The sequence below is a fragment of the Budorcas taxicolor genome, chromosome X (genome assembly GCF_023091745.1).
Source record: "Budorcas taxicolor isolate Tak-1 chromosome X, Takin1.1, whole genome shotgun sequence".
Taxonomy (NCBI): domain Eukaryota; kingdom Metazoa; phylum Chordata; class Mammalia; order Artiodactyla; family Bovidae; genus Budorcas; species Budorcas taxicolor.
In genome coordinates this window covers 26,859,854-26,874,709 of record NC_068935.1, presented here as the reverse complement: position 1 = coordinate 26,874,709, position 14,856 = coordinate 26,859,854, and the positions used below count along the sequence as shown (strand labels likewise).

Below are 14,856 nucleotides of genomic sequence, written 5' to 3'. Positions count from 1 at the left end.
TTATAATTTAAAGTCATTATAGGTGAAAGTGTTAGTCACTCAATCATGTCTGACTCTTTGTGACCCCATGGACTGTATGGACTGTAGCCCACCAGGCTCCTCTTTCCATGGGATTCTCCAGGCAAGAATACTGGAGTGGGTTGCCATTTCCTTCTCCAGGGGATCTTCCCAACCCAGGGATGGAACCCGAGTCTCCTGCATTGTAGGCAGATTCTTTACCACCTGAGCCGCCAGGGAAGTCCCAAAGTCATTAGACTAACTCACTATTGAAACGAATCCTGTGGTGAATGGTTCTGTAAAGATATTAACTCCCTGATGTCTTCTTTTAGGAATCCAGATTTTCATACATTTACTTAATGTTGGACTAAAGCTTAAGTATGGGTAAAGCATTTTAATATTTTGAGAAGTTAAAGAAAGAGAGTGGAATCAAAAACCACAGAAACCATTTTCTAAGAGATTGCCCAGAATTATCACCTTCACATGGACATTTCTGAACCTGATAACTCTGATAGGAAATATAATAAAGACTTGAATCTCACTCACTCACTCAGCTAGGGAGCACCAACAACATGCTGATTAAGATCACAGGCTCAGGCATCTGCCTACCTAGGTTCTGATCCTACCTCTGAAAACCTAAAGCTATATGACTTTGGGTTAATCACTGAATTTCTTTGTGCCTCACTTTCCACATGTGTCAACCAAGAATAATAATTCTATCTGTATCTTAGGATTGCCATGAGGATTAAGAGATACAGAATATGAAACATTCAGTATGGTGCCTGGCAGAGATCAATAAATGGATTTTCTTATCCTCACCACGTGCCAATGCACAGGTTTAGGTGCAAGAGACATATAGGAAGTATTCTACAACTTAGATTCATTATTTTTAGCACTTGAAAATGAAAATGAGAATAGGACATAACCACTAAATGGAAAGCAGCAGGCAAAATATTAAATTAAGATAAAACTTGAGTGTTCCCTTGGTAGACACCCATGGTTTCTGCTTGCAGGTTATGTGGAAGATAGAATGACCTTTTTTACTTAATGGAAGTGTGAATCACCCTCGGCAAACCACATGATGTGATATTGAATATCCGAAAGAACAGTTATATTTGGTATCAGAGAATAATTTGGTTTTCTGCTCAGAATCTTCAAGTAGCTTGTTAGTTTTACCTTTGGATTTTAATGGCTCTCCACCACCTCCTGAACAAAAGCCAACTTCATGTCTGAGGCATTCATGGCACAACTTGATCCCTCTCACTGTTTCTAACTTCATCTTGCACAAACCCGACGCATAAAGTTGCCATTCTGGCCAAACTACAAAACTCTAGTTCTGACAGGACTAAGGTAAGCCTTGGTATAGTAGCTAATTTGGTATGTTTTTTAAAATCTAGTTTGGAGGTTTCTGCAGGCCAGGAATACCATCTTAGATATCCATACATTTTCCCTATAGTTATCGGCACATAGAATGAGCAACTAATTAAATTTGTTAAAGAGAGAGAGTACCCTATTATTCTACTCAATTTACATTCATCTCCACACAGGAACCTTTGATGCCTTTTTTTGTTTCAAAGCTATTTTCTTCATTCAACTGACAGCCTCCTTTTCAAACACCCTGATTCAGAAGATAATAATTACATTTCTTTAAAAAGGTATGCTTCTAAATTTATCTAAGGTTTCAGAGTTCTTCAATTCCATACTTCTGTGAGAATCCTCTCACTAAAGAAGTTTTTTTTTTTTTGGGCTGGGGCTCCTTGCTAAAAAACTTTTAAAAAGAAATAGTTTCCAGAGAGGCTAGTCATGGCACTATCCTTAAAATGATGAAATAATAATAATAACTACTTCCTACCTTCATGGTAACTGTGATGGTGCTATTTACATTGGCTTTATGCAACCAGCCTTGTTTGATCACACCACCCTTCTGAGAGCATAAAGATGACGAATCCTGAAACAGAGGGAAAACCATCAGTGAAACAGCAGCTGGCCCATTATCTAATCAAACAGTTGGGGAGCACGAACTAGGCCCTGACCCATTTTGCAAAGCATAAAGCTCCCTCTCCCTGTACCCCCCACTCCCCCTTGAAGATGCCCGATTAAACTTGAAATTGTTAATAACAGGATGAAAGGCCCTGTGCTGAGAAATGCAATATTGCCTGCCATATCAGTAGACAAACGATGTCAAAGTCAACAGCAATTGCAGCCACCAAGGATGGTGAGCTGGTGAGCCCTGAGAGAACCCAGGAAGGAAAGAATACCTGCCATCTAGCAGCCATCAGACTGCAGCCACTCCCTGCATTAAGCCCTGAGGAAACTCAGGATACTGGCTCCAGATATCGGAGGTACATTTCAAAGGAATGATGTCAGTGAGCCATCTTTCCAGATGTAGAAAAGTGCTAAATTCCTTAACTTGGTTTTCTTTAATTAACAATCATCTTTTGATGTTCAGAATTCCTGCCCTTCATCACAAAATTTCTAAATAACCTGGCTCCTCCTCTTGCCTCCACTGAACAGTTCTTTCAGGGTTACTTGAGATGCTGCCGTCCTAAAAATGTCAACTGAATAAAAACATAACTCTCAACTTTTAGATTGTGAATATTTTTTAAGTCCACAGTGCCATGCACACAATAGACACTCAATATTTACTGAATCATACGGGCTGTCTTATGGGAAGGTCTTCTGCATTATGGAAACGGTCAAACTTCACCCAGATGTCTGGGTTCTCTGTTCCAAGAGGGATCTATCAGGCAGGAGAGTCCATATGAATCACCACACCACATGCCCAGTGCAGGAAAAACAACCCCACAAGTGTGTCCCACAGGTGGGAAAATGGCTTTATATACACATCACAGCCCATTTCACTTTATTTTTCCTAAACTCCGTTTGGAAATGCAACAGTGTTAATTTAAAAAAAAAAAACAAACAAACAACACTCATTAGCTTGAAAGTTTGCTCCAGATCATTCATAAACAATTCTTTCCCTCATCTTTTTTCAGAGAAATCTCTCTCAACACAAGGGACCTTGAAGAAGCCAGTGCAATCGCCCCCATCTTTACCTCATCCTTCTCACAGTCCTCATCAATCTCAAACACATGATTGGGAATCTTTTCTGGTCGCAGAGACTTGCTGAAAATACAAAAGAGTTGTCTTAGACACTGAGCAGAATAGAAAAAAAGAAACCAAATCAAGATGAGTAGACTTCTTTCTTTCACAACCAAGAAAATGCCAAGACATAAAACGGAGGAATTCTTCTCTCCTTTCCAAATTCATATTCTCCCCTCTTGCATGACCTTCTGTAAAAGGACTCCCACATGTGCAGCCAACAGCAAAGACATAACTAAGCCCAAATTGCAAGGATTGCACGCCAGAGCTGTCAGTGGTGGTGGCACCTTATCTTTCCCAGGCCAAAAAGCAACCCCATGTCATTCTGGCTCTTCCATCTGTTTGCTATATGATCCTGGACTGACCATCTTAGGACTCAGCTTTAAAGGACATTTTTAAGACTCAGTTTTCGTCTGTGGGAAAGTGCCTTGAAAGCTACCAAAGGCTACACCAAGTCTTATTCTCCAAAACATCTCCCATGTGATATCCTGTGAGGTTAATAATCTTATGGATGAAAAGGGGAGGAAAGTGAGCGTTCAAGTGACTGTCATCTTAAAAAAATTATCTGCTTATTTATTGGGCTGCATCAGGTCTTAGTTGTGGCACATGAGCTTAGTTGCCTCACAGCATGTGGGGTCAAAGTTCCCCAACCGGGAATCTAACCCATGTCCCCGGCATTGCAAGGCAGATTCTTAACCACTGGATCACCAGGAGAGTTTCAAGAGATGTACTTTTGTCAAGAGATGTCTGGGGCCATCAAACTGAGTCAAATGTCTTCTAGCTTTTTCACTGACAGCACTAGAAAATGCTCACAACATTATCCAGAATCAAAGAAGGATGATTTTACGGTCAATATACATGCACCAAAGCCAAGAAGTGAACATGTCCATTTCGGAAAAAATTTCAATAAGCAAAAATATCTAATTACCCAAAACACACTTACCAAACATGCTGGTTGTTTGAGGTTTTGCTTTATTATCTGTTATAACTGAGAAGCTTCACAAGCGGTTTGAAAAAATGTAAAACGTTTAATAACTCGCCTCTTGAAAGTTTCTCTTAAATTCTAAACTTACCATGGCAGCATTCGAAAGTCTCCAGAGAAGTCTTCATACTTGTAGTTCACCACATGCCAATCTGTGCTATAGGTTTTAATACACTGAAAGAAAATAGGAATCTTTAATTTGAAATGTAGGAAGGGTACATACACACTGTTTTTATGTCTGGTAATAAGCTGACGGGGCTTCCCTGGTGGCTCAGGGGTAAAGAATCTGCCCTCAATGCAGGAGACCGGGGTTGGATCCCTGGGTCGGGAAGATCCCCTGGAGGAGGGCATGGCAACCCACTCCAGTATTCTTGCCTGGAGAATCCCATGGACAGAGGAGCCTGGTGGGCTACAGTCCATAGGGTAACAAAGAATCGGACATGACTGAAGCGACTAAGCAGCAGCAGCAGCAATAAGCTGACAGACTTTTAAAACTCATCTGGGGAATGCTGGTACTGAGACCTTCCTTTGGGGATTAACTGTGTCTTCCTAAACCAGTTGATGGTAATAAATCCCAATTCACATGTTCTCTTGGACTCTCTGACTTCAAGTCCAAACAGTATTCAAGTTTATAAAAAAAAGACTAAGAATACAAGCTACTTGTGAAAGTATTTAAGCTGTCACATCAAATAGAGTTGTTATGTAGATCAGTTAAATTCTAGTAATTTTGTTTTCCATTTACACGAAGTATTCTAAATACAGCATTTATTAAATGAATGAATAATGACTTTCCTTCTGTGGCCTCTGAGCCTCTTACCTCCTTGACAAACAAACTCTGGGCCCTCTTCTCACCATCTTCTGGTACAGTGGACGGGACTGTTCGGCGTTGACGACTGATCACGGAGATCTAGAAGACACAGGATATTTTTGCTATACGAACCAGCCTGAAAAATGCAATTCTGAAGAAGTACTAGTGGACTCACAGATATATCTTCCATTGGAAACATAAGCAGGTCTCGGAGCGGGTCGCTGTAAATCTGAGTTTTTCTTTGGGCGATAACATTCTCATAGTCCAAGGGCTCAACAACTTTGGTCTTTTCCTTTAGAAGAGACAAAAAGAAAGTAATACTGTCAAACAGACTGAAGTTCCTTGTCATGTGTCCAAGATACATTATTTCACCAAAGGGATTACTGATAATCAGCACTTAAGGGAGACACTTTTATGAGAGAAACCATCTCTATAATTAGACACACACACCAAATACACACACACACACACACACACACACGTCTCTGCTAAAGGCAAGAGTTCAGGAGAGACAGCCCTGTACTCTGCTTGTCCATGTACCCCCCCAACAATTTATTGAATTTAAGACAAAACAAAAAGTGGCCTATTTAGAAGCCTGTGAGTTGATAATGAGTATGCACTATTCACTGGGTAACTGAAAGGGGGAGAGTATCAACATTCCTGTGCCCGTTTGGTACCGGGCACGTTGTCCAAAGGATGCCTTAAGTTCTGCCACAGCCGGGGCAGGTAATGGGTCCTGGAGATGCTTGATTCAGTGGACAGGGCATGAAAGGATGAGGTTCCAGGTGGCAAAGTCAGGGGTCCCTGTGGGACTTGCAGGTGACACAGCCATTGACAGTAGAGTCCAGCCCGAGACTAAGGTTGCAAGGAGTAGGGTTAGTGACTCTGAGAAATCCAGGATGTGATTCTTTTAATAAGAGTGGTAACAGCATTTACTAAGCCCTTTCTAGATGCCAGGCACCATGCCACGTGCTTTCTCTACAGTTTTTCATGTAAGACTCATAATAACCCTATGAAACAGGTTGAATCTTTGTCCCCACTTTACAGATGAGGAAATCCTGGACTCAAATCAGGTTAAGTAACTTGCCCACCTTCAGAGCTGGAATTTAAACCTGCATCTGACTCCAAAGCTCTGTTCTTTCTACTTCATGCAGCCTTCCCTTGCCTGAGAAATACAGAAAGATACAAAAGAACAAGGCACTGAACTTGGAATAGGATCCCATCTTCTACCTTCAACAAATCTAAAAGATGGTAACAAAAACAGTATAGAGGTGCCTCAAGATATTAATAATAGAACTACCATATGATCCAGCAATCCCAATTCTGGATATAATATTTGAAGGGAAAGAAATCATTATCTCAAATAGATAGCTGCACTCCCAAGTTCACTGCAACATTATTCACAATAACCAAAACACGGAAGCAACCTAGGTTTCCATCAAGAGAGGAATGGAATTTTTAACAACATAAAATAGATAGATAGACAGATAGAAAGGTTGTTCAGTCACAGAAAAGAAGGAATTCCGCTGCTTGAATAAATCTTGAAGGCATTATGCTAAGTGAAATAAGTCAGACAAATATTATACGGTATCACTTATATGGTAGAATCTAAAAAAAGTAGAATGGTGGTTGCTAAGGGCAGGGGGATGAGGGAAAATGGGGGAGAAGTTAGTCAAAGGGTACAAACTTTCAGTTATAAGTTAAGTTCTGAGGATCTAATGTACAGCATGGTGACTATATTATATTGTATACTTGAAATTTGCTGACAGTAGATCTTAGACATTCTCACACACACAGAAAAGGTAATCATGTGAGGTGATAGATGTATTAATTAACTTGATTGTGGTAATCACTTCCCAATGATACCTATATATGAAATCATCACATTGAAGCTTTTAAATATATACTTTGATTTTTCAATTATATCTCAATAAGTCTGTTGGAAAAAAAGATCTGAACAAAGATATACTTTATTTCAAGTGAAATTTGAATTTATCGACCCATGGGATTAAATCAAGCAGATTATCCCTATCATGACCTATGAGTTGAAACAAAAGAAAAAAAAACTCTTAGTTTGTGAACACAGAGATTTTTCTGATAGGAAAATTTGACCCCCTTGTCCCACATCTGCCATGTTTCATGGACCCAATGAAAGAACACCGTGAATGCAGCTTCCGGCCCTAACAATCAGAGTGCGTGATCCATTTCTCAGAGAAGAATGAGAATAAAGTGAATAAAGCCCCATTGAAGAAGGCAAGACTTAGTGAAAATAATTTCAAAGTCTTGCTTTTGGTGCCAACTATCTTCCCATACAGATTGCAAAAACAGTCCTCAAATTTCAATGTTTAACCTGTTGGATTAGCATCTATTAATCTCTCTGCATAGTAATTTCATAAGTACCTACTCCAAGCAACTTTGAAAAAGAAAAAAATCCTCCTTCAGCTTTCTAACATAGCTGTCAAATTAATATGCTATAGGATACAGCAAAATGAACCACTTATTTACACGTGCAGTATATGCACTCTAAAAATGAAACTTGCAGTTGTCCGTGTTTTAAAGGCCACATATTCGTGTTACAGAAAAAAAGGTTTCACTTTTCATAGAAAACCGATTCAACTAAGCATTCTGGGTCTTTGGTCCTATTTCTTTATCAGTGGTAGCTCAAATGCAGAAAAGGTAGAGTAGCTATTCTGAGTCCCACAAATCTTCCCCTGAAAGAAGATCTAGGCCTGTGAATCAGGCTTCATCTTTTTAAGAGGAAAAAGAGAAGGACTAAGGGCTCCCTCCCCTCAGCCAGCTGCCTCTGATCTGAACTTTTATCTCCAGCCCTCTCCCAGGCATTAAAAGCCCAAACTGTCAGTGGAAGAGAAAGGCTACAGTAGGAGTCAGCCCCAAAGAACCGCACCCTACATTTCCTTTCCTGTAGGACTCAGTGTAACTCTGTTGGCATCAGAGACAATGAAAACCTTTGACTTTTAGAATTATCATGAGTTAATAGCAGCTCTGCCTGGCAGTCTATGTATAATTTTTAAAAATTAATTTGCATTGGAGTATAGTTGCTTTACAATGCTGTGTTTATTTCTACTGTATAGCAAAGTGAATCAGCCATTGTGTATACGATATATCCCCTTGCCTGGCAGTCTAGAACATAAAATGCTTATCTAACTTTCCTATTTGGCTTTATCATTTGATGATCAGACTTACAGGGTTACTCTAAATAAAGCTTCTATCATACACAAAAAGGGTCTTCCTCTCAGATTTGGGAACTGCCTTCCTGCCAGCTGGTGCACTGATTGGCCTGAAAAGGTGCTTTCTCATAACGCAAGAACACTGTGTTATAATAAACGGTACTTTATAAGCATCCAAATCATAGCAAGCTCCCACTGCGTACTTCTCTAAATTCTGTAGCAGCATTAAGTAAAAGGCAAAAGCATTCATATAATCTGGAGAGAAGCAAGCATATGTTTCAGTCTTCTCTTCCTAAGTAGTGACAGGAAAACCGTCAGCCTAAATTTGGAACCTACTCAGTTTTCACCATGTAGGAGAAAAAAAAAAGGTTTGCCTTTCAAAGTTCATATTCACTGATTCCTGAGGGCTCTTGAAATAACTTGCTGGTTATATTATTAGAGGTTTGGGTGTTGTTTCACTCCAAAATGACTTTAAAGTTTTAAGAAAACAATTTCAATATATATTCTACCTGTTTCTTAACCCAAACCTGTGAAATAGACAAGGAAAATACTATTGTTTCAAAGTTACACATGAAGAAACTGGCTCAGAGGCTTAAGATCAGCTGTCTATATCCAATGGTAGAATCTAGATTCAAACCCAGGTCTTCCAACTACTGATCCTTTTTCTGTTCTTAGTGTGCGTCCATGCTCAGTCACTCCAGCTGTGTCTGACTCTTTGCAACCCCATGGACTGTAGCCAGCCAGGCTCCTCTATCCATGGGATTCTCCAGGTAAGAAAACTGGAATGGGTTGCCATGTGCTTCGCAAGGAGATCTTCCCGACCCAGGGATCAAACCCAGATCTCCTGCATTGAAGGCGGATTCTTTACCCACTGAGCCACCTAGGAAGCCCCTCTGCTCTTAGCAGTGTCTCCCAACTCAACTTACTCATGTAAAAAGTCTTCAAAGATGTTTGCCACAACTTCTGCACTATTATATACTTCATATTTTTCTTCAAATCTCTTTTCCATTGAAATGGATTTATTGAAACAGTAAACTTCGTATCAGTCCCCCAGAGGAAACTAAGTCAATATTTTCCTAATCTCTAGTAACAAAATGTCAATCTCTGTACTGTGGTTTGGGACACAGTACACTCTTCCAGACTTAGGACACTAGGACCAAATCTAAATAGACTTCCATGTATAAACCCTCAAACTGTGAAGAAATGCACAATTCCACAAATAAAGATAACTTTATGATTTCTAACATAGATTGAAATAACAGAGATTGAAAAAGGGAACTTATCAGTACAGATTCAGATACAATCTGCTTCTTGGTACAAAGAGAGGAAGGTACAAAGACGTATCTTCATTGGGAATCACCAAGAGCATCAAACACTGAAAACTTTATGCTTTAGTGAGAGTCCCTCTATATCTACTGTACAGTGTGACTGATCATTCATCATCTTAACTTATGTATGTATCAATGTAAAACCAAGTTTGCAATCCTAAAATAATATGTGAATATGTATATGCAAGTATATTATATATTCAACCCTCCAACCACTCATGTATTTAATAGGGCACAAAGACTTCCCTAGTGGTCCAGTGGCTAAGATACCACACTCCCAATGCAGGGAGCCCGGGTTCCATCCTTGGTCAGAGAACTAGATCCCACATGCCACAACCAAGACCTGGAGTAGCCAAATAAATAATAAATAAGTAAAAATAAAAGTGCACATTACTAGAAAGCTGGTTTAGTACTGGAGTGGGTTGCCACTTCCTTCTCCAGGGGATCTTCCCGAACCAGGGATCGAACCCAGGTCTCCCACATTGGAGGCAGACACTTTAACCTCTGAGCCACCAGGGAAGCCATATCATTGGAAACTGTATCATTTCAGTTTCATTTTTAAAAAGTAATCATAATCATGTAGTATTTCTCTGTCAACAGTGCAAAATCAGCCTGCTGATTTAAATCATTACTTCTGTTTAGATATTACACCAAAGGTCATTCGTTCACTGGTAAATTTTTGACTTTAGAAACTAGTTCTGCTTAAGAATGCTAAGAATGTCTCTTCTACAAGTCTGCAGTGAACACTGCTTGACAGAATCCCTTCTGTATCACACTGGGAGAGAGAGCAGAACAGGCAGAAGGCTTAGCAGTGGGGCATGGAGCCAATTCAAAATCTCCTCCTGCCACCTCCTTCTCCACATTAAGTTTTGGTGCCAGAAGGAGAGCGGCAACAACTGGTTTAAGAAGGAGAATGATGGCGACCAAAAGTTAGAAGCTGATTTTCTCAGTATTATGATCAGACTACAGTTTCAATGGCATCTGAACAGAATCATATTGAAAATAACAACCATCTTAGAATAGAAGGAAGACTCAAACAGAGGGGGTTACTCCATGCATCTCTCCTTCCCACCCATTGCCCACTTCCCTCCCTTGGGAATGACTCCAGACACCCTCTAAGGGATTTAGCTCCCCTTTTGTTTCAGACATCTGGAGCCCGGTTTGGAAGGCTTTCTCCACAGAGATCTCAAAATAACACTTTACACTCAAAATGGCCCACTGGGGACATGCTGCTTCCAGCAATGCAGAAAAGAAAGTGGGTTGAGGGGCAGAGCACTCTTATCAAGTCCCTGCTAAGCTCCAGGCTTTGTGCTAGCCCTGGGTGGCTCAACTGGTAAAGAATCTGACTGCAATGCGGGAGGATCTGGGTTCGATCGCTGGGTTGGGAAGATACTATTCTGGCCTGGAGAATTCCATGGGCTATATAGTCTGTGGGGTCACAAAGAGTCAGACACGACTGAGCAACTTTCACTTTCACTTCAGTTTGAGGAGCTCATGATCTAGAGGGGGAGGTTGATAAAGCCAGGACGGCTTTGATCACAGAAACTGTTATACTTGATCACAAGTATAACACTTCATCTGTTTAACTTGATCACAAAAACTGTTACAACTTGAAGCCTCATTTGGCTTCCACACATGTGTCAGACCCTTTGATTATCACATTTTCTTCCAACAAAATGACTGCACAAGTGTTCTTGCACATTAAAGTGTGTGAGCCCATCTATTCACATGTATAGCAATCAGAAGAATTCCCCTATATGGCTACACATGGTCTCGGATCATTTCATCTTCTACTTTTGTTGATAAATTCCGTAAGGTTGGAGACTAAGTATCTGTCAAGAGTGGTGGGACTGTAAGGAGCAGCAAAATTTGAGCTGCAGCTAGCAGAAATGGGAAACGTCACCACTGTAGACTAGAGATTTCTAGAGGGGGACTCTACACAGCATGGCAACAAAGGAACCATGACTGTAAGGAATTTTTCATAAGGTTCATGTCAAGAGCATCTGGCTTTATTATGCCCTTGTCTTTTGTCAGTCATATGATTACCTTTCACCAGGTCATTTCTTTCCCTCTTTCTAAATAAGAACTCAAGTACCAAAGGAGCTTTGAATTAATATAAACTGGATGATGATGCTAGTGGAGGGAAGGCCATCTTTTCAGTTAGTACAACCGACTTGGCAAAATAGACATGAACATATTTTAATAAAGATTATTTTTCAGGACAGATCTGGGCACAAATACCCACTTACAAATCTCATTCAAGATACTGACCTTTCTTACAGCTAACAGATAAAGGGAAAATCATACTTTTCATGAGATCATGGGTAATGCTCCTTCCTAATTTCCACCTTCGCTCTCACATTCTTCCTGTGAGAGTCCAACCTCCAACCTCTCTCATCCACAGCCGTTAACGTTTTTCCCAACTATTGTGGCATTTACTCACAGAGAGCTGTAATTGCATTGTGGGTACTCTGCATATTAATCTCCTTAGCAAGATCGTAAACACCTGGAGGAGAAAACAATGTCTGTACATTAGTTATCCCTTACCCTGAGCATAATATACGCTAAGTATTTTATATCTATTATCTCACTTAATTCCTGCAAAACCTCTGCACAGGAGGTTCTTTTATTATGCCCATTTTACAGATCAGGAAACTGAGGCTCAGGCAGGTCCAATGCCACATATTAGCAGAGCTGGGATTCAAATCTATATCTATCTGATGGACTCCAGAACCAGTACTCCTAACCATAATACACACAAAAAAATATATAACATTTCCCCATCCTCAATCCTACCATGTTTAATTCCCTTGGACAGACTTAGCAATTTAAGATTTGCTGGCGCTGACTCAAACTACACATTCTTTTTTTTTTTTTTTTAACCAAAGTGAGATCTTGCCTTCTCATCACCCTGATGATGCTGAGCATGACTGGCTTATGGAACTTGTAATTGGATAAGAAGTTTTACATTTCTTAATTGTTGCTTCCAATTTAGCATTTGCCATCAATTAGTAGGGATTAGCACCTTAGATCTTTTACTTTCAGGCAGGAGTTGGCAGATTCAACTTCAAATGGGTAAGAATCAGATTACAAAAAAACAACAGTAAGATGTTGTCAAGGGACCGTGTCTAATTCACCTCAGTATCCTCCACAGAACCTAGAAGAGAGTCGTGAGAACCACAAAGCCAGACAATAAAACAAAGAGACTGACCTTACACGTATGCTTTCCCAGCCCAAATGGCAGCACACAAGAAGAGAGGGACAGCTCATTGATCGCTAAGGCTTTCAGAATTCATTTTCAGATCTCAGTTTTAATTTGATTTTTGATTCTGAGAAATCAGCAAAGTGAGATTCTAAAGGCATTTAAATCTGATGAAAAGGAAAACTCATTTTTTTTCCTCTTTAGAGTTTTCGCCTAGGGAGGAATTCTTTTTAGATGCCAAATTAGTTTTCTAAGTCTATTTGGCATATTTATACAAACTCAAGAACTATTTTTTAAAACCTACAAAGAATTTATATTATTTTTTTAAATCACAAAATAGACAAGTCTTGATATATCCTCTATGATTAATTCAAACTTGGTTAACAAGTGTTTTCATTACAGCCAACTCAAATATTATGCAAGTAATATAGATTATCTACAGATAAAAAAATAAAATTTTGATGAACTCTATACCCCAAAACTTGATTTAAACCGATAATTTTAAGTTTACTCAATATGCTGCCTGACAGGTAGGAAAACTGATTTGAATCCAGTCACTCCCTTACTTTTTGTGTTTACTTTGTGCTAATTAGTATTTAAATGACTCAAAGACAGGACAAAAAGAGGTAAAAATAAAAAGAAAGGCTTGAATAAATTGAGAGAATAGCGAAGTAGCTTTTTTAAAACTAGAACACTTCATATTCTTTAGCAAACCATTATTGACAGAAAGAAAAATGCAACCTGGTTACACGTAATGGCTTTCTTTCAGCTTTCTTTCTAGCCAACCAAAGAATTTAACAAGTTCACATAGACATATAAAATTATTGCAGATAATTCATTCATGCAAGAAGAAATTAGACTATGTGCCCATCAAATAATTTAAAACCCGCCTCAGATCTTGGTTCCCACTCCAGTAATGACATAAAAGAAATCTTGTTGACTTTTTTCTGAATTTGACAAACAGAACTATAACATACCTTGCATTCTTAAGCAGAACAAAATGTAAAATGCACTGATGTTCAACAGGTATACAGATTGAGCCAGCTAGATTACTTACATTCCATGAAAACAGAAAAACCCAAAGATCCTGTTTGTGTCATTTGAACACAACAGGACAAGTCTATTTCATTAAAAAAGCTCTGTAACCTATAAATCAGACACTCATCATTTTCCACACTGGATCCAACCACTGGTCTACCCATTCCATTAATTTGCTTCTGACAATGGAGTAAAGAAAACTGATGGGCCCCATTTTGAAAACCAACCTTTAAAGGAGCAAAGACACACCTTTCTACAAATACTTTCATTTTCCATAATCAGTCATATTGGATCTATCCATTAATTGAAATTCTGTCTTTTTTTCTCTTTTTGTGGGGAGGGGAAATTGAGGGGTGGACTTCGTTGGTGGCTCAGATGGTAAAGAATCTACCTGCAATGCAAGAGACTTGGATTCAGTCCCTGGGTTGGAAAGATCTTCTGGAGAAGGAAATGGCAACCCACTCCAACATTCTTGCCTGGAGAATCCCTAGGAGAGAGGAACCTGGGAGGCTACAGTCCATGGGGTCGCAAAGAGTCAGCATGATTGAGCGACTAACACTTTCACACTTTTATTCTCACACTTTCTGCCTTTTTTTAATATCCTCAGTTTATACCACTTCATAATACATTCTAAAGCTATGTGAAATAAAGTAAGAGCTCCATTGATTTTTCTTAAGTTTATCTCTTTAAAAAATCAGGAGATGCCCTACTTCTTGGTATATATAATTATTTCGGTATACAGTGATCTGAGCCATGTTTATCCTATCTACCCACTTGTGATTAAAGAGATAGACCTTCTTCTGGTAGGTTCTGCCTTTTGGTGATGTGAGGCAGGAGTCTATACATCATGCTGCTTATCATGCCCCATATCTTACTGTCCTTCCTACGTCCTGGGCAGACTGTTTGCAGTGTTTAGTCTACAGTCACTCCCACGCTGCTTTACCAGAGCGTAATCAAGCTCAGAGTCTACTCTCAGGTTAGTAAGTTTCAATGACCTCTCCAGCTCTTATCCATTCAGAAATTCATCTCTCACTTTCCTGTCCGCATTTTCCAGCTTCATGGGGTCTCACTGGGGCACAGCTCCCGGGAACATGGCGACTGTCAACCCTTAGGAAAGGCTGTTAAATCAGACCAGCATCCTTCGGGTAACCACCCTTCGGCTACTCAGCATTTTTATACATCTTCCTCTAAACAAACAAACAAAAAAATGC

The 14,856-nt window shown here is 39.6% G+C and overlaps 1 protein-coding gene across 1 annotated transcript in view; it reads right to left on the bottom strand.

The window, feature by feature from the left end:
• The window catches only part of DOCK11 (dedicator of cytokinesis 11), a 207,495-nt gene that overhangs the window by 148,823 nt on the left and 43,816 nt on the right, over window positions 1–14,856 (bottom strand). Inside the window, exons 2-6 of the mRNA XM_052663006.1 lie at window positions 5,065–5,181; window positions 4,899–4,988; window positions 4,173–4,255; window positions 3,054–3,123; window positions 1,850–1,945 (exon numbers count right to left, since the gene is read on the bottom strand). Coding sequence (XP_052518966.1) covers window positions 1,850–1,945; window positions 3,054–3,123; window positions 4,173–4,255; window positions 4,899–4,988; window positions 5,065–5,181 — 456 coding nt within the window. The remainder of the gene's footprint in view (window positions 1–1,849; window positions 1,946–3,053; window positions 3,124–4,172; window positions 4,256–4,898; window positions 4,989–5,064; window positions 5,182–14,856) is intronic.